The following is a 21,603-nucleotide window of genomic DNA, read 5'->3' as shown; positions in this document are numbered from 1 at the left end:
GCTTTTCTTGTAAATTTACACTAACCCTTCTGGGACATTTGTACATTTATGTGATTTCCTCTCTGTAGGTTATATTTAATTTTTTTTTGCTACAGATCTGATTCATATTAATTTCCATTATTCTAAAAATTCCTATAGTATTAGGTCAGGAGCACCTGGAAAGACATAATATTGAAATTAAAACCACTGTCTTTCTCAGAAACTCATATTCTTTGCCAACTATTTAATTAAATGTAGAGATAAGGAATTTAAGCATAGGTTGTCTTCACAGTCATAAAGTATTTTTAAGACTAAAAATAATGATTTCAAAGCATTTTATTCAATATACTGCATTTTTAAAAAATTGATAGCAGTGATAGTAGTTTTTGAGCTTTAAAGTCTGTGGTCATAATGTCTCATATATATTTGCCCCTAGTAGAAATTAAAATGATTTTACATACTTCATGTATTAATGCAAACACTTACATTCAACTTCCATTTAAATCCATTTTTAATAAAACATGTATTTGACTGCAGAGTAGTAATCATATGAACAAACTCAAGCTAGTAAAAAAAGTGCTATGTGTTTTTTCCCCCATGAATGTCAAGTAATTTTAAATTTGGCAAGGATTTCACAAGGAATACACAGCCCAACTATTTATAAATGAAATATTATATGTTTTACCTAATCTACGTAGTGGTGATATAAGTCATAGTGAGTTAATACTAAGGACACTCTATACATGACCACCCACATCAGAACTCTTTTAAGAAAAAGGGAGCACAGAATTAGGGTTCTTGCATGATAAAGCGTAAACTAATCTCTCTGGGCAAAGAAGGCCATATGGCTAGGATATCCATAACATTTTCAATTTGAATTGCTGCTTTAGGTGAGAATACTGAATCTGGTAGAGTTGAGACATTTGGAATAAATAAAAGTTGTGTTAAATATATACAAGGTGTAAGCAATAAACTTGCTTATATCTTGGCATTCATAGGATTTATTGAGAGAGTAAGATAGCAACCCAGTAATAATATAATTTAGAATTCACAGACCATAAGACTGTTGAACATCAATAGTAAGAATGAAACAAATGACAATGTCACAGTGTCATTTGGAAAGGGATGCATAGCTTATCAGTTGGCTTTCTTTTCTTAGCACCTGACTGCGATTTAAGCAGATTCCTGGTGCTCTCCTTGGGGGTCACGCCTGGTGGGGTTCAGTGGCCCTACGTGGGAACAGATCAAGCCTGTGTTGGACACAAACAAGGCAAGTACTGTATCTACTGTACTTTCTCCCTAACCCAAGATTAACAACTCTAAATATCCATAAGTTTCTACACTGTATCGTCTTCAGATTGATTTTTTTTTATCTCTAATGTATCTTGACTAATGATATTCATCATGGTCTTTTCTGACTTCATAGGTCCTCTGCTAGAAAAAAAGGCATTACAGTTCTAGTCACTTAACACAATAATGGTAAATGCAGCTGTGAACATGTATACGAAATAAGTCAATGATATCTCCAACCACCATCCACCGAATTGAGGTCCTGAATCTATTGGGTATTTGTAAATACATCACAAAGCAGGGATGGAAATGAGACAGAAATGAATCATACTACTACAACATTGCCTAAAACAGAATAAAGCTTCCCGTTTTCATCCATTGGAATGAACACCTATCTGAATGATGTAAACCAACCCTCTATTTGTCCATAGCCTCCCACTATAGCATTAACAAATTATTGATTCTAGAATCTTGGTATCTTGGTCTGTAAACCTTTTAGTTCTAGAAACTCTGTTATATCAAGTAGTTTATAACAAGGCAATTATCACATTGATAAAAATTCCCAAACTATAGTACATATTCACAAAATCAGATTAATTTATCTTCTATTTCAACAAAATGAATCTTCTCGTTCAAACTTTTACAAAGAACACTCAATTTTCAGGGCTTGTAGGATATAAAGATAAAGACAAGAGTTACACCTTGTCATCAACAGAGCACAAAGAATAAAACAAACTGGCAAAAACAAATACAGAGTCATTGTATTAGGCTCCAAAAAATCAAGAAATGTCTTTCCAGATGAAGAAAAAACAGAGAGAATACATAATACAATGAGTCAGGCAGAACCAAAGAGTAGTGTCACATATACTGCTTCTTATTGAATGCTATAATCTTTTATGCACGACACTTTATAGCCTACTTCTCGCTCTGGGAGAATCTGGCAAGCTACTGAGAGTTTCCTGCCCACAAGGGGGAGCCTCACAAACTCCCCATGGTGTATTCGTATGCCAAAACCAGTAACTGATGGGTCTCATTCCCCTGACCCTGAAAGAGCTTCCAATGCGGAATTGTTGGGAAAGACAAGTAAAGAGAGGCTTCTAAAATTTCAGAGCTAGGTTGAATGGTGACATTACTGAGACCACTTGAGAAATTCAATGATCAATAGGATGATGATGATAATGATGATGCTGATGATGATGCTGCTGATGATGAATCTTTTCTAAGCTAATGTCTAAGATAGTTTAATAAAATAACCCTATGATTTTATTGTTCCTTATATTCGTAAAATTAGTGAAGCAAACATAGAAAATACATATCAAGAGAATAATGAATTCAAAACTAAACATCAACTACCGTGGCTACTGATATCTAAAATACACTCTTTCATACACCAAGTTTCAAGAACTAAAATATGACTCTGGAGTAAGAAAGATGAAGAAGAGAGAGAATAACATGATTATGAAAAAAATTAAACGAACACAACTTTCACAGTCACCAGAGTAGGATCATGGCAAGTATATAAGAAATTATAATAGAAGAAGCTATACTCTTCGGTGGCTTTTTGAAAGAGAGTTTTTACAGGCTTAGGTCATCAAAAGACCACACAGAGCCACAAAAAATTTATGAAAATCTGATCAAGGGAAATAAGTAAATACATTATGTATCATTAAGTACATAACCCAAAACAAGTCGTGAAGTTTTCAATTAACAGCAACATTCTTCTAATTTATATCATTATATTATCAAAATCCCACATGAAGGGCACTGCATAGAGTGCACTACAAATAAAATTAATTATCATATGCATCTAATCTAACTCAGAGTTCTAGTTACAGAACTCTGATTCTACCTGACTTAAATTCTATACACGTACTTATTATCTCTAAACCTGTGCATGTGTATGTCAATGTGAAAACTAAATGGAGAAATACAAAAACAGGTCTTACACACACAGCTTTTTAATACTACTGCATTGTCCACATATTTAAAAGATGGCTAATAAATTTGTATAACAAGAAGTATATAGAGAAATAAAGACAGCATTTCATATAGATAAAATTAATGAATATAATAAATATTCAACAAAACAGTATATTTCCCCTGAAGTCTGAAACTAGATATTCTTTACTTTCTATTATGTCGCAACAAAGAAATTTTATTTAAAAATATTGTGAAACAAGCTGAAAATCTCCAGAACCCAACCGCTGTCATGCTCACGGCCACTTTCCACAAGCTCAGTTCAAGTTTCACCCATGAGTAAATCCTCAGAAAACCCAGGTGTGTGGGATTTGTGACTGAAATCACCAGGTTCAATGGAACTGGTAATGGGTGACCTCCCCCACTCTCCCCATTTCTGGTCAATTTGTAGTCATGCCCATAAGCCACTGCTGGCTGGCACCAGATAATCACATCAAGGGCCACAATACAGGATGCTGCGTCAGGCTGTTTCATTCAGGGCAACCCGGGAAGGGTGGGGGGCAGGGGGTGGGTGGCAGGGTGATTTCCCCTTCCCACCTCACAGAGCCTGCCCTGGCAGCCAAAAAACTCAGTACCGCGTGGCCATTTCTCATACCTCACACCACTAAAATTCCAAGAGTAGTATACCACATTTGATGCGGTTTAAAATAGAAGACAATAAATCTTAGAGGGAACTATAATTTTACATATATATGTATATATACATATAAGCATATATATACATACATATGCATATATATAGAAGCACACAAGACTACCTTTAACAACATGTTAGTAATCTCTTGTAGAAGAGCTTAATGGCCCCTGAGTGAAATACAACAATCTCCATGCACTTTCATCTAAGGAAAAATTTTTGGATCATTTTCAGTAGTTTATTCATAAAATTTGAAAATAAATTATTCCGGTTCTGTTTTGGGGCAGGGGTTGTGGTTTGGGATGGAAAGATCTAAAATATGGTGGTGGAAAGGTGTAATGGTGGTGGGATTGGTTTTCAAATATTGAATATAATCAAATATTGTGAACTAATTTATAAAAATGAAAGAAAAAAAGAGAAAAGAAAATAGTATTGAGAAACAAATACATCCACAAGACAATGTGCACTTCTGCTAAGAGAGAAGAGACCCAGCAGTAAGAGAAGAAATCACATATACACCCAGATTAGCGTTTGTGGAGACTCTAAAATAGAAAAACGTAGTTCAATGGGAAAAATTACTTTTATGAGAAGAATAGTGTCAATAAACTTAAAAAGTAATTGTTTTTGACACCTTAAATAAACTTTTGTTTTTTTTCTAGGAATAAAGGTGTGTGCTTTATTTGTTTGTTACAGTGCTAAGAACATAACTTAGGTCTTCACTCAAGCATGTCTAACGTTATCTTACTGAGTTACATCCCTGGTCCCAAGAGTAAATACATTTAACACAGAAAAGGAAATATATCAAAAAGTATATAACAAAAATCTATAGATAATGAGATGCATTTTTTTCATAATTTAATGCTAGCTTTGATAATTCAATTTAATGACAAATGTGCTTGTCATTTCAGAAAGTTTTTAAAAGCCCTCAGGGAGGGACTGAAGAAGAGCACAGCAGGTAGGGCAGTTACCTTGCACACTGCCAACTGGGGATCAATTCCCAGCACCCCACCTGGCCCCCTGATCCTGGCCTCAGCAGTGATCTCTGAGTACAGAACCTGGAGTAACACCTGAGCAGCACTGGGTGCGTCCTCACCCCCAGAGATGAAGTACAAGGAGCACATGCCTTCCATCTGGAAAGCTCCAGGCTCAATTTCCTGCACCACCCTCTTCCCACAACGAACGTCTTCACATTTGGGGACCATAGATTATATCAGAACATAGTTGTTAGTTCTGTCAATCCTCTCCGTGTCCGGGCAGATATAACTGGGCTGGAGCGATAGCACAATGGTTGGGCTTTCGCCTTTCACTTGGCCAACCCGTGTTCCGATTCCTCCGCCCCTCTCGGAGAGTCCGGCAAGCTACTGAGTGTATGGAGTCCGTATGGCAGAGCCTGGCAAGCTACCCGTGTGGATTGGATATGCCAAAAACAGTAACAATAAGTCTCTCAATGAGAGACGTTACTGGTGCTCACTTGAACAAATCGATGAGCAACGAGATGACAGTATGATACAGTTGTTAGATGCATCTCATTAAGATGTATTAATCTATGAGACTAAATCTGATTGTCCACTTGAAAATCTGATTCAATAGTATTCATTTTCTATTCTTTGAAGATAATATGTCAGTTCTATCAAGGTTATTACAACATTCCAGATTTTTTTAATAAATTATATGTCCTTATAATATGCATTTACTCCAGCAGTATTTTGGCTTGCTAACTTATAATCAAACATTGAGAAGAACAAAGGAAGGGAGGGATTGAAGGAGGGGAGAAAGGGAGGGAGAGTGGAACAGAGGGAAAGAGGTAGAAGGGAGGATGAAAGGAAGGGAGAGAGAGGGAGGGAAGTTGGAAAGTAGGAGGGAGGGAGGGAGAAAGAGAGGGGGAAGGAAGGAAGGAAGGAAGGAAGGAAGGAAGGAAGGAAGGAAGGAAGGAAGGAAGGAAGGAAGGAAGGAAGGAAGGAAGGAAGGAAGGAAGGAAGGAAGGAAGGAAGGAAGGAAAGAAGGAAGGAAAGAAGGAAGACAAAATCTGTGGTTTCCAGATGGAATAAAAACACTAAACCTAGTCACAATTCCTCAATTTTATTACACATGCACCCCCAATGCAAACTGTTTACTGTGAGCTAAAACTATGTAAAGGGCAATTGAGCATTTTATGACATTATCTTCTTAGTACATATATATTAACTTCATTTTAGCATTAGCAGAGGCTGTAAAAAACCAACACATTTACAAAATTACAAAACATAAGAAGACACAATTTACCAATTTCATCTACTCATCATTTGATCACCTTTAATGGGTTATATTTTCTTAAACTCTGAATACTGAATTCCCAGGGTCTCTCATTACCGATTCTTTCATCTGTTTTGACAATGCTATTAAAACTCAATAGTCTTAACTATCTATATCTCTGAAAAATGAATAAAAAATAATAAATACTCTAGAATAAACCTTCACAATAAAGTTATTAACATGACCCTTCACAAGCAGCAGTGCTTTAACGTGGGGCAGGACATTACTTCTCCCTGACTCTGTGAGAGTTCTCGGGACCTGGGGGTTTATAGGAGGCTTTGATCTGAAGACAACGTTTGAATACGGACTTTCCAGGGCTGCACGAAGTAATGAATGATTTGGCTTTGCGTTATTTCAAACTGTCTCTGCAGCAGGAGAGTGTTCTTTGTTACTGTTGGTTTGGTTTGGTTTTGGGTCCATATCCAGCTGTGATGAGGGCTTACTCCTGGCTCTGCACTCAAGGAGCACTCTTGATGGTTCTCTGAGGATCAACAGACTATGCCAGGAGTCAAACCCTGGTCAGCCAAAGACAAGGCACCATATTTCCTGCTGTTCTCTCTGGACCCTAAAATCAGCACTTTTGAAACTTTTGTTTTTTTGTATCTTCATTATGTTAAAAATAAATATGAACAAGTAACTAAGTAAATTTATTAGAAATTGTTCATGGAGAGCCTGAGTGATAGTACAGCTGGTAGGGCATTTGCCTTGCATGTGATTGACTCCGGTTCAATCCCTGGCATCCTGGTACCCATATGGTCCCCTGAGCACCGTCACAAATTCCTGAGTGCAGAGACAATATGTAACCCCTGAGCATCACTGGGTGTGACCTCCAAATAGCAAAAAAAAATATTATTCATATAACTACCATCTTATATCTCTGTTATAATTATATAAAATCTGTTACTGTCATCCCATTGTTCATTGATTTGTTCAAGCGGGCACCAGTAACGTCTCTCATTGAGAGACTTATTGTTACTGTTTTTGGCATATCCAATACACACGGGTAGCTTGCCAGGCTCTGCTGTGCAGGCACGATACTCTAGGTAGCTTGCCAGGCTCTCCGAGAGGGGCCGAGGAATCAAACTCAGGTAGTTCGCGTGAAAGGCGAATGCCCTACCGCTGTGCTATGGCTCCAATAACCATAAAATAAAAGTACTGGAAGAGAGCTCAAAGATACAGAGTAAAAATCCAGAGTGCTGGCTCTCAAATTCAATTTCCCACACTGTTTGGCCACCGGGACAGGGTGAACTGCAGCCCTGGTGGTCCTCAAGCACTACAGAAGTGGACAGAGTGGCCACAGAGACACTCAGTGCTTAGGAGTCTGAGAACCAACCCATCAGGCGCCAGGCTCTCCTGGTACTGCTCGGATGCTTGCTCCCTCCAAAACAAAGCATAAATAGTAAATCTGAGGCAGAATCCCAATCCCTCGGCCATCAGATAGCCATGGCCAGCTGGGATTACAACAGGAATTGCTGCAAAACAATAATGATAACAATTAAATAGAAATCTCTGGAGAAAGAGAAAGGAATATAGTCCTAAGAATGGAAAAGATCATGGATTCAGTTAAATATGTATGTAAAACTTAGTAACAGAACATCTGACCAAATTTGGTTCTCTATACTGAGAGATCTATGAGTATCTAGTATCAATGCATTTGAGATACGTGTCAAAAGTATTTTATTTACACACACTGTAGGGATTGAAGAAACATAAAATAAAATAAATTTAACAGTACTTCACTATATCTGTCACTGGTCATGTGAAACTAGTCACGTTGGAACAACTGTGCACATGTGTATATGCATAAATATTTATACACATGTATCAACAGACCAGATACTCAGTGGTTAATAAAATAACTGAATATTTTTATTTAAAAAAACATAATTTGGTCTATTCATTAAATAAATTAGCATTTATTTTGTATTATTTATTATCTTTGCAGGAAGAAAAAGTAATGAATGAAAATATAATTTTCATAAGTACTTTGTAAAGCTGCTCACATTCTTCTCACAAGGAAAAAATAAATTGTAATTTATGTCAAAAGAAACAAAAGACATAATCAGACTTTTCTGAATATTTGAAGGTGATATTCACTAAAATATTTATTTATGACTGAATGTATCCTTATGGTATTTCGACCCTTTGGGAAAGAATTAAAGTCTAAAGAAATGCTTCCAAATCACATTTAGGACCCTAAAGCTTTAAAATTCCTTCTCTTTCTTTTCTTACCTATGTTCTTAGTTGCCTATTGTGCTTCTTTTACATAAAAATATAGTATTAACCTAGATGTTCCTAAGAATCCTGAAAAGTGATGGACAAAGTCTATATTTTGCATATCAATTAGACCTAAAGTTCTGTCTAAACTGGCAAAGCACACTGAAAGACACAAATAAATGTGAGCAGGGGCTTTTATCTGAAATGATATTATACTGTCATAGAAGACAAGAAGCTAACACAGCACTTTGAAGGCCACATTATATTACTCTCTTGCAGTAAGAATTATATCCAAAAGGCTGAGCTTGTAAAACAGAAGGTTTCCCGTTGCTGTAACAACATTAATCTCTTTTCTTCTGTTACAAGTTCTTTCATCTTCCTTCCTCCCCATGAATTCCTAGCCTTCACCTACACATTTCAGACTGTAATGTAATAAGATTAGAACCAGCTTTCCCAAAAATCTGGGAGGAAAGTGAGTAAGAACCTGAGAACATGTCCAAAGGATAACTTATCAAAGTCACTATAACACTAATAAAAACATTTTAAGAGTAACACAGTTTCAGATTTTCCCATGATCATCAGTTATACAAAAAGCAAGAAGGAAGCAAAGAGAATGTGTTTACCCCATGCACACACAAAAATCAGGATGTTCTAATTTAGAGAAGATAAAGTTTGCTCTGTCAAGAATGAGGGTTAGAATGTGTGAAAGTGGAAACAAGCTAATCTAAAGTAACATTGCATCAATATTTAGATGAGATGCACAGTGCTAGGCTGGGTGGTCTGAAGAAGTTCTGGTGTGTCTGGTAGATGGAGAGGACTTCCATGGTGCTGAATTAGAAAACACTTCTGGGCAGGAATTCTGTTGCCTGTGATTTGTTTACTCAGTGGATGTATGCTGTTTCATGGGCTTTAAACACTTTCATATTTTCCTCTTCCTGACCCACATTTTAATATCCACGACTTACTTGAACTCTCATGCTGGTAAGTTAATGATATATGGAATAACTGTCTCCAATTCCCAAATCATCGATTAAAAAAAAATGAGCTTTTGTCAACCTTTCCTTCTTTCTCAGTTTATTATAACACCTTCATATGTAAAATTATGTGAGTTTTGTAATGTGTTTCTGATCTTATGACTTTAAAAGAGCTTGTACTTTTGGTGGAGGTGTTATTCTCTAGACTCTGAACCAATTGAGCATTCCCTTAAAAGAAACCATCATTTCATATTGTCATCAATAGATGTGCTAATTCATTAATTACTTTTAATTAGGCACAAGAATAGATCAAGGTTCATTTGATTCATTCTTGAAAATAGATTAGTTTTGTTATTTTATTAAACTGTGCAATGTTACAATGGAAATGAGCAAAATTAATCTGATTCTTTCCAAATTTTGACAGAATCATGTTTTAAATTCTGAATAAATACCAAATATATCTAGCTCCAAAATTCAACTGCCCTAACTTTGTTCAATTTGTCTTCTCATAAAATTAAAAAGTATAATACAACTACATACATATGCTAAAAACTACTTCAAGATATTTGATAAAAAAATAGGTGAAACAAAAATAAGATATAATTGTGGTTCCACTATACCCTCACTAGTTATTACTGGAAAGCAAAAGAAAATAATGTAAGAAAATCTTGGCACATGTTCTTTTAATTGATAATAACCTGCACCCAAATTGTATTTCTAAAGATCAAATTTCATATTTTTACATTTTAGTTATGGAGTTTTAAATCAGAATCGAAATTTGGGGTTGCCATTTAAACTTGTATGTTGAAAAAGTGTTCTATAAATTTTCAGATGACACCACTACCATTCCTTACCCCAAATCACTCTCCATTTATCTTTCTAATTTTAGTGAGAGAAACAATTCATCATGCAATCTTTGAGAACTGGAGCAATAGCACAGCGGTTGGTCATTTGCCTTGCACGGAGCAGACCTGGGTTCGATTACTCCACTCCTCTCAGAGAGCCCAGCAAGCTACCAAGAGTATCTCGCCCACATGGCAGAGCCTGACAAGCTACCGTGGTGTATTCATTATGCCAAAACAGTAACAACAAGTCTCACAATGGAGACGTTACTGGTGCCCGCTCAAACAAACTGATGAGCAACGGGATGATAGTGACAGTGACAGCAATCGTTGAAGCCATAAACATGGTTTTCCCATTTGTGTTTTCTTGCTGTCTTACTTATATATCCACTACATCAGTCCTGGTAATTGATTCTCTTTATCACCATCTTTGTTCACTCCTTGTATGTAGGTTCTAACAATCGGTTTTCCTTATTATAATTTTCACTCACTCCTGGAATCAAGGTCATTATTATTTCTTATTATATCAATGTAGTGCCCTGCCTATACCAGTTCATCCTTCAAATGCAGGCAGCAGGTGAATTAGGCATTAATCCACTGCTCATCACTGCCTTGAGGAAGACTCCAAGCCTTTTTCACTACATAGGCCACAGTGACATACACATCAGATTCTTTATACCATTCTTTCCCTTTTCGGAGGAGGGGGTCACAACTCGGCAATGCTCAGGGGTTCCTTTTAGCTCTGCACTCAGGAATTACTCCTGGCATAGCTCAGAGAACCATATTGGATGCCAGAGATTGAACCTGGGTAGGCCATATGCAAGGCAAATGCCCTACCCACTATACTATCGCTCAGGCCCCTATCGCTCAGGCCCCTAGTAGTTCAATTCTTAACTCAATTCAAATCACTAAAAATTATATTTTCAAGTCAAATGCTATATTCATTTCAAATTAACCTTTGCACTACTGAATTTTCTGTCTATGAAATTACATCTTTTTTTTTTTTCTCTCTCTTTGGCTGATACCTATGTTATCAGTCGTCAGCTCAGACACCACATTATCTTCAGGAGTGCTGTCTCCTGTTCTCTAACACCACCTACACACTCACTTGTCATGCTCCATTCTACACTTTGTCCAGCCAAGCTGTCAATATTTCTATTCCTACTGATGGTTCCTTGTATAAGTGCTACTGTGTATGACTAGAACAAGACATATCACGTATAGGAATAATTTGATCAGAGATAGTGACCAAAGGCAATTGGAATTACGTTCTCTTTCTTGGAAATTTTCTTTAACAGACAAGATGATGTAGTGGTACATTTCTGGTTAAGAAGTGAACTATATAATTCAGGCAGACCTATATGTAACAATATTAATAAAAAGAGAGCTATTAGAGAAAAGCCAAAGAATCAAATGCACAGGGAAAGAGAAGGAATCCCCTACTATTTAAAAAAATTTATTATTACAATCCACAGAGAAGCGGCAGGCATTCTGGTGAGCAACGCGGCCCGGACAATGCTCCGGACCCGAATCGGGGCCAGCAACACTGGGGGGCCGGAGGGAGGAGGTGCCGCCAGCACACCTTCTCCAGATGAAACCCTGGCGACACTGAGCAGCAACTAACACGGCTCCAGGATTCGGGACTGGGACAGATTAGACCTTTTCTAAAACCTGAAAACATACAATCTTTGAATGGAAAACTAATTATCAAATGCCTCCTTATTAGGGTTATCTTGTTTGGGGATATAACTCCCACAACAATAGTGAGTTTTGTGTTGAAATATGGAACGTAATCAAGGTGAAGAGAAAATAAAGTGAGGTTCATCAGTTATACAGTTGGGGTGGGGGGCGGGGGGTATACCGGGGATTTTGGTGGTGGAATATGGGCACTGGTGAAGGGATGGTGTTTGAATACGGTATAACTGAGACATAAACCTGAGAACTCTGTAACTTTCCACATGGTGATAAAATTTTTTAAAAAATTAAAAATTAAAAATTAAAAAAAATTACTATTGACATCTAAGGTCCACTATAATTCCTGTAATAATTGTGAATTCTTAAAAAAATAAATAAAAACAAACAAAAATCCCCACAACCCTGCTCATATGCTGCTAATGTTCAAGGGAGAGGTATGTTAAAGAAAACATTTACTGCATTCTGGGTTTCGGTAGAAGAGATACTGAGAAATCAGTTTATAAACTATCCATCTTTCTCTTCTTGTGATAGAACAGAAATCAGTATATCACTATCACTATCACTGTCATCCTGTTGTTCATGGATTTGCTCGAGCGGCACCAGTAACATCTCCATTTGTCCCTGTCATGTGCTAGTGTAGCCCGATGGCTTATTGGGGACTCTTTCAGGGTCAGGAGAATGAGGACCATAGTGGTTACTATTTTTGGCAGATTGAGTACACCACGGTAGCTGGCCAGGCTCTGCTGTGAGGGCGGGATACTCTCGGTAGCTTGCAGGGCAGGGCTCTCTGAAAGAGATGGAGGCTTTTAGGGCGGCCTCTAATTGCATTATTATACATCTCTATAATCAAAATAGAGGAAGGCTGAATGAAGGGGCTATTCATGACTCCAGAAAGAACCATGCCCACCAACCCCTACAAATGGTCCTCAGTGAAAGGTTGAACCACCCGTCATAGTAATCAAATCAAGTTAGAAATTAGCAGAGCCTTTCTTACTTTTTTTTATATATACACATATGTATAAAAACCACACTTGTATTTCATAACAATATCTATTCATTCTGTATATTCCTTATGGTCTAGTTTGGCTTTTATCATTTTTCAATAGATTTATTGCAACACATTCCGAATGTATCTTTTGCTTTAAGTTTTTCTCTTATCTATTTTACTTGGTGTACTATGTTTTTAAAATTGTAATTATAATCGTGATTTACCCAGTAGAACTTCAAAGAATCCTCAATGCTATGAGGACAAAAATCAAAATTATTAGGATAAATATTCCCAAAACAAACTGTGTGCTTCTTTTCCTATTTTTCCAGTCATATACCTTAATTGGTTCCTTTTTTTCCCCTATCATCTAGACATAATGGTCTTTTGTAAATTTCTCAAACATATATGCATTTTAATCCAAAGTGGAAAAATAAATGACACAAGGAAGAAAATTAGTACAAAGTAAATAAGGGAAGAAACCTCTAGTATTTAATAACCATAGCAAAAATTAAAAATGACTTGATTAAGGGAACAAAAGATATCAAATGTGTTTCCTTATTATTAGAAAGCTATTCCCAAATGAAAGCATAAAAATTCAAGAATAGAGGACAAAGTCAATAACACTATTTCCTTACAGGCCCATGCAATTCTCCAATAGAACTAACAAAACAAAGGACTCTTGTAAAAGTACTTTGACTGTCTAAAAAGCATCTACATTAAAATGAACATAGGAAAGAGCTTTTATGACTTGTCAAAATGGAAATGCTTTAACTACATTCCAAAAGAACACATGTATAAGTGTTGCATACTATTTGTAGATCATCTCAATGCATTTAGTTTATATCTGCATGAAAATCACAATTAAAGCAAAGGAAATGCTGATAAAAAACGCATTAACATTCCTTTAGCTTCAAGGAAAGTCCTGATCTAGTCATTGACTGGACAATCTGCCCTCAGACTTTCTTCTGCCTTTATTGCTTAAAGAAAACAAACCTGTCTTCTGAGCACAATATGTTTTATTATCACTTAGGCTTTGCTGTTGTAGCACAGTCCTAATTCCTATATATTCAAATGCTCATTAAGTGCTCAAAACTGCTATCAGCTATCCAAATCAAAAACTGTAAAAAGACAAAGTTAAATTTCAAATCAGTAACAGCAGATTATATCATCTTGGTGTTCTATAGGGGAAGTCGTATGGGTAGGTGAACTTAGGTGAAATTCTTTTAAATAGTATAAACATAATTATAAATAGTATAATTCTTTTAAGTAGTATAAATAGTATAAATTTTCAATGACTGAACTGATATTAGTCTTCATTATGAATATTTAGTTTTCTGTTTCTGAACTATTTTGTTTTTACTCTAGTTTCATTTTGAGGAAGGTGGTGAAGATGGGAGGTAAGGAATGGGGTGCAGTTCACTAACATTTTCTTGTTTACACTCTTGTGTTTTCCATTTGAATAGAGCAAAATAATACGGTATTTCATATTTCAATGTTATGTTAATGTACTTATTTTATGAAGAAAGTAAGTGTTGTTAAAAACACTTTTAGGTGGGGAAGGTAATGCATTTAAGAGAGAAAGCATTCATGGGCTGTTTCAGACAGAGAAGAGAGCATTATGAAGTCAAAGAAAGAAAATACAAACTCCAAGTTGAAATGTGAGTGATTTGAAAATAGATAATTCATCAATTGTATCTTTAATGCCTTATTCAAGTGTCATAATTGTCTGTAAATCTTAGATACCAGAAAATATTATATTTTTATAATGCTATAATATACTTTTATAATGTGACTTATTCTACTTATTCTTTAGAAAGGGGGCACTTTAAGATTACCTTGTATCTTGTTAATAAAAGTAAAACGAAAGACTTTTTTTAGAAAGTATTGTGTAATCATAGTGAATTTACATACTTCTGTTGATTCCAGTAAAATCACACTATATTTATCTCAGTTCCGTTTGGAATAACAGGAAGTTTATCCCATTTTTGTTCCATTCCTTAACTTTATAATCTTTTTCATTTTTGTTCCATTCCATAACTTTATAATCTTCTTTGTTAGATGGCAGAAAATGCAATTTTTGAAACAGTGTCACAGCACAACCTATCATATGCACGCTAAACAGTAAAAACTAGTAATATAGAAACCCTTATTTAGTTATAAAAAGGGGAATATTTAAAATTATACAGTTTTTATAGAAAAAATACTATTCTGATGTTATTGACATTGTAATTTTTGTTGCAGGACAGAATTGCATGAAGGGATATGCATTTCTATTTATATAAATTGGTTGTTTAAATGTCCACAATATCTAATTATAAATAAACTAATATCTGGATTTCTTCTTTAATACTAGAACTTATGTCTGATCTTTATTAACTGGATTAAGTTAGAGAATGAATGTATTTGAAATTGCTTTGGGTTCAGGAGAGAAATTCTATAAATATTTTAATTTTAACCTATTGCTCATTGATTTGCTCGAGCGGGCACCAGTAACATCTCCATCTTGAGACTTGTTACTGTTTTTGGCATATCGAATGTGCCACGGGTAGTTTGCCAGGCTCTGCCGTTTGGGCAAGATACTCTCAGTAGCCTGCCAGGCTCTCCGAGAAGGGCGGAGGAATGGAACCGGGATCTGCTGCGTGCAAGGCAAACACCCTACCTCTGTGCTACTGCTCCAGTCCTTTAATTTTATACCACTTTAAATTTTACTTATAATTATTTGTTGTTATTTTTAACATTTTTGGGTAGAGGGCCACTGGCAGTGCTCAGAGCTGACTCCTGGCTGTGCTCAGGAATCACTGCTGGTAGAACTAGAGGAACTGCATTACAGTGCTAGGAATTGAACCCAGGTAGGGTGGATACAAAGCAACTGCACTAATTGCTATGCCATGGCTCCAGCCTCTAAATGTTTTTTTTTTTTCTTTTCAATTGTTACCTTATATATAAATCAAAATACATCATTCCATTGAAAGTTTTATTGAAGAATTTTCTAGAAACATCAAAATTGCACCCAACTGTAAGAATTTCAGGTTTTAAATGGTATTGCAAAAGAAAGTTAAAAACTCCAACAGCATCAAAGTTCTTAGAAAACATTTACTATGAACTTTCATGAACATGTTGGAGCTGACTCTGTTTGCTTCCATGAGCGTTTTGATCGAAAAGATAGAACAGTGGGCAAGGTACTTGCCTTGCACGCCACTAATCAGAGTTTAATCCTCAGCAGCACGCATGGTCCCTGAAGCCCACTTAGTGTGATCCCTGAGCACAGAACGAGCAGTAAGCCTCGGTGTGATACAAGAACAAAAGCAAACAAAAAGTGTGCAGTGCCACCACTGGACACAAGTCACCAGCAAAACAAGCACTAAAAACACAACAAAACAAAAACTAATCCCAAAGGAGAAATGCAATGCCTTCAATTTAGCACTCTGACTTAGTGAACAAGATTCAGTAAGTGTCAACTTAACCATACTCCTTCTCACTCTACTGCTGAAGTAATCGAAGGGGTCTGCTTATCTTTCAGGTCTCTTAAATTTCAAATAGATTCATGATCATTTCCCTTAGATAATAAATCAAAAGACAGCAACAATCTATTTGTTTGTTACTCAGAAAATGAGTGAGTGGGTTTAGAAGATAAGCTCAGTTATTGTAGTAGCATTTCATGTTCTTTTTTTTTTTCCCCCAGAATTTCTGATATGACTATACCCATAAAGAAGTCATGCAATAGCTTCTTAGCCTTCTTAGAATTCTTCATGTTGGGACACACACACCAAGAAAACATTTAACTAGTATATCTTATATTTCATATATAGTTTCTTAAGGAAAATTAGGCTTAATGAGGCCTTGTCCACAGTTTAGTAGGAAAAGTGAGACAAACATGGTACAATATAAAAATACAATGAAATATAAAATATTGAGTTTAATATAAAATATAAAATAAAATATAAATATAAATATGATATTAAATATTGGGTTAAATAAATAAGTGTTGAATTCTGCACAAATATATGATATTTGTCACTAGTGTTTCTAGGCTGGGTGTCACCCATTGTACTCGATATCTTTAGAACATCATTATAACATACTTCCAATTCTTTCTTTATTTTTTTTTTTTCTTTTTGGATCACACCCGGCGATGCACAGGGGTTACTCCTGGCTCTGCACTCAGGAATTACCCCTGGCGGTGCTCAGGGGACCATAAGGGATGCTGGGAATCAAACCCGTGTCGGCCGCGTGCAAGGCAAACGCCCTACCCGCTGTGCTATTGCTCCAGCCCCCATACTTCCAATTATTTTATTAAAAAACGGTTGACTTTTGTAACCACTATTTATTAGCTTTTATATTTCAAATGAATATTCACAATTCCTTAAGCAACAAGTTTCTGTCATAATGCCTTCACATAAATCTTTGTACTTAGACTATTTGTACCTAGAAATAAATTTCACTGTCGAAAATCTGAAAGCCAAGCAGATGATCAGAAATGTCAAGATATCTTTTACAACCATTGACATTTTACAATACTTTATATACTTTCGGTGAAACCAATGTTCAGTTTCCTGTGATCATGCAAAGATACTTAGATTCCAATCAAGAGTCGAGAGACAAGTACTGTCAAGTGGTGAGTAGGTTCTAAGAGAGCAGGCATGCACCGTGAACCGAGAAACTAGGGTGGCACTAACCGGATAAAGAGAGAACAGGTACCTAAGACGTACTTTGGACACTGGTTGAGCCTCCCCAAGGGCCCTTCCCCGGCCCCCGCCTCCCCCGACCCCTCTGCCCCCGCCGCTGGCCGCACCTTGGGCTGCAATCTGTGCTCCTGGGGCACCTGGACCACGAACTCCTCTGGCGGCTCCTCGGGGCCCTTGACCGCGATGGGCAGTGGCGCGCTCGGCCGCAGGCTGCTGAAGGAGATGCCGGGGCGGGAGGGCGCCTCCCGGGCTGCGCTCGGCGTGTCGCAGGGGCGCGGCGAGGGCTGGATGTCTCTCGGTGTGCTTGCCACCTGCGGGGACCGCAGGGCGAGGGAGCATCAGACTCTGCTCAGTTGGGGCTGGCCCCAGAGGAGCCCGGCTACAGACCACTCCCAGGGCTGCTCTGCTCTGCAAGCCACAGACCCCGCCACCCCGGTTCACTCCGAACACCCCGGACTGGATCTCCAAGAAGATCGTGTACTTCTGTCCTATGACACGACAGCGTACGTCTCCGATAAAACTCTCCTTACTCTTCTGAATCATGACTGCGATATTGGCTGCATCTCTTTTAAGTACAGTAAGACTACCTCAAAAAGAAGTCTTATTTTAATTTAGTCACAGAACTCTGATGTGGTAGGTACTAACATTGAATATAAATAAAAGTATTGGTAACTATATTAAAATTTGACGCACAAAAGATCTTGAGAATAGGTGAAAAAGCATTGTAATTTTTTAAATTAGTTTTTTTTTGTTTGGTATGTGATTACACTTAGACGAGTGTTTTATAATTATTTATGTGCCTCAGGCCATTAACATTTATATAAAGTGTTATATTAAAACCTGAATTTGAAATTTGGACATTAGGATGGAAAGAATACACATACATTTTATTATATATATATAAACGATTTTACTGACAAAAAGGTACATATTACATAAATTAATAAATATGGAAGACCAAGACAATAAAGAAAAAATAAAACGGCACACATGATTTTTAAAATAATCCACAAAACAGTCAGACATTATATGCTATGAAAAACGCGGCTATTATAAGTACAAGATTTTTGTTTTCTGGTAAATATGTACAGTAAATACACATTTCCGCACACTAATTGCAACTAGTGTAAAACATAAATATGATAATGAAAATATGCTTGCTAACAGAAAGAAAAAGACTTTAACAAGGAAAAAACTTTGTCTTATACAATTATTTTAACATAAGGTAACATGCATATTTTAAAACACAATAGTAATGCTCCAATAAACAGTCAGAAGATAAACTGTGTAAATCAATAATGCAAGAGAATTTTATAATTGTCTTTCTAATTCTGGAACTCTAAACAAAAGCATGGTAATTTCTTGTATATAAAATCATCACAAATTAAGAACAAAACATATCTTTTCCCAAGTCACAAGAAATGAAACAACTCTTAAAGAAAAATTTAAAGATATTAAGAAAGTTATGAAACAATCCATTCATTATGACAAACTTCATATTATTCTTCTACAGCACTACCCTGAAATATTTTAATTACACTCATTAAGTATATGATTACTAAAACACCTAGGTAATTGTTGATAGTCTAATTGATAGTCTTTGCTATGTTGGTGATAGTCTGTGAATATAAATGGTGCTAAAGAAGGAAACAAGTTATATGGCCAAAATACATAAAAATCAAATCCATTAGGTAATTTCCTCATTTCATGTTTAACTCTGGTACATTTTCTCTGTCTACTGGGTTTCTAAATTAGCTCCCTCATGGCCCAAAATATGGATATTTTCACTAATATCTTTATAAATAATCTATCTTAAGAAATTAGAAAAAATATAAAGCTATGTTATCCTATGTGTTTCAGTTACAATGAAGCTGAAAGATCTTTACCTCAGCCAAGTTAATGTACAGAGATATTTTTTAGATGATGAATGGAACATGCATTTATATATTCAGTAATTCAAAAATTTAGATTCCCTATTACATACCAGGTTCTTTTCTAAGTGCTGGAGATTTGGTGACAAAACAAACAGCAAACTTACTTTAATGATTTGGAGTCAGAGGAAATATAAGCAGATATATAACTTTTAAAATATCATATGGGTTGCTAGCAAACATTTTGGTGTAGGGTATGTTATAGAAATATAATTTAACTTATGAAATATTACACAGATATGAAAAAACTATAGAAAACTTAAATATGTAGTAATTGTGGTAATATGGGGTAGTCCTATGTGGCAATAAATATATAGTAGGATATAGAATCTTCTGGTTTTTAGTGGAATCCATGATTAAAATCTGAATTGAGATTTCAATCAGAGTGTAAGCTATTAGCCACACAAGTACCAGGAGTTAAAACCATTCTAAGCCCCGACAGCTGCAAGGAGAAATCCCCATGGTTTTCTCAAGAGATAGCACCATAACCAATGCAGGTAGAAAGGGCCAGAATGATCTGAAAGGAGATCAGAGAAATAAAGAAATGGTCTTTCATGAGTATCATAAATCAGACTAAAGGGTCTAGTCAAAGCATCTGTTTTGGACACTGAATAAAGAAAGCAGGGGGCAAAAACACAGAGCAGGAACAGAAACTGGCATAGGGACATTGAACTCTACTTAACTAAAGATCAATTATTTGCGGAAAGGTCAACGTTAGAGCAGGCAAAAAGAATAACAATTGATTTTCAATGGATAGACTGCAATCAACATCAGTTTAGAATGGCATAATGTCTAGAGTAAAGAATCGCTGCTTAAAAAGGAAATAATATGCTTGAACTAGAGCTGTAAAGCCTGGAGACCTACAAAGTAATTTGGATCACACAGTAAAAGGGAAGGATACAAAATATCAGGAGGTTAAGCAGACTCTGACTTCTAACTTGGAGAAAATTAGACTCTGATGTGTTCTATGGGACTGGAGTAATACATGGGTCTACAGTTCAGACTCATTTAAATTCACCTTCAGTGTAAAAGAAATAAAGTCATAGATTAAGGTAGAGAAAGTTGAGAAACTGTTACATTGGCTACAGAGAGAAGGGCTATAAGAACAAGGTCAATGTCTTCACTTTTGGTTGAAAATATAATATTTCAGTCATTGAATGGAACCTGGACATTTCTAATTTGCTATTTATATATAATGATTGAATCTATATAACACTTTAGCTTAAAATTGTATTAGAAGCATGGGTTCTCGTGTTAAGAAAAACTCATTTGGAAGGGGAAATATTTCTTTCAAATTTACTATGAAAATAAACCCCAGAATCTCATGGCATTAATCGTAGTTTGGAGGTATCTTCCTTATTCTCCTCTGCCATTCCATTTTAGATCAGACTTCCAGACAGACAAATGTAAGTCTGATGTTTCAGAGGTAATTTTGCTTCTAGGACAGGAAATGAAGACAAAGACACCTTTGCTCTTTATCTCTAACCTTCCTCAAAAAAAAAAAAAAGAAACTTAATTATCATCCCTCGCATTGCATTTCTGACTAAAATCAATTTTTACAAAAGGCATTCCTAATGCCTTTAACATTTGTGTTTTCTTTAATCACAGAGATTATTTGTACTCTTCAAAAAGAATGCCAGTTATTGCCATGACTACATTGCCCAAGTAATCACTTAATAGTTCTTCTATTTAAACATGAATTTTGCCTTTCTCTACTTAATATGAAATATAGGATACTTCACAACTCACTAAAATGACAAGATGTATGCCACGTTTATGAAAGGCCATCACAACATTAACAGTCTTGGCTAATGGCTGTGAGACAGGAAGAATGAAAAGCAAGAAGAAAAGTAAGAAAACACAAGTATGAGGCAATAAGTACAAAAAATAAAACAATAATTATGTAAAGGCAAAATATTTATGATAAAAAGCAGCATTTTTCATCCTCTGAGGCATATAATGAAATAGATATGAGATTATTTTCAACACTAGAGTTGTGCTGAAATAGAATTCAATACTAATTCATAAATTATTGTAAATTACAAGACAAGCATTTTTAGCCTATCTACTATTTTTGTTTTTTTATTATCCTTAGAGTA

General features: G+C 36.0%; 1 protein-coding gene across 27 annotated transcripts in view; it reads right to left on the bottom strand.

Annotated features, from left to right (window-relative positions):
• The window catches only part of ADGRL3 (adhesion G protein-coupled receptor L3), a 988,077-nt gene that overhangs the window by 662,291 nt on the left and 304,183 nt on the right, over nt 1-21,603 (bottom strand). For 26 of the 27 annotated variants that reach the window (XM_055139571.1, XM_055139575.1, XM_055139572.1 and 23 more), the window contains exon 5: nt 17,681-17,884. The exons of the other annotated variant lie outside the window; for it this stretch is intronic. In XM_055139571.1, coding sequence (XP_054995546.1) covers nt 17,681-17,884 — 204 coding nt within the window. The remainder of the gene's footprint in view (nt 1-17,680; nt 17,885-21,603) is intronic. 27 annotated transcript variants of the gene reach the window in all.

Source organism: Sorex araneus, chromosome 5 (assembly GCF_027595985.1).
Source record: "Sorex araneus isolate mSorAra2 chromosome 5, mSorAra2.pri, whole genome shotgun sequence".
Taxonomy (NCBI): domain Eukaryota; kingdom Metazoa; phylum Chordata; class Mammalia; order Eulipotyphla; family Soricidae; genus Sorex; species Sorex araneus.
This window is presented reverse-complemented; position numbering and strand designations above follow the sequence as displayed.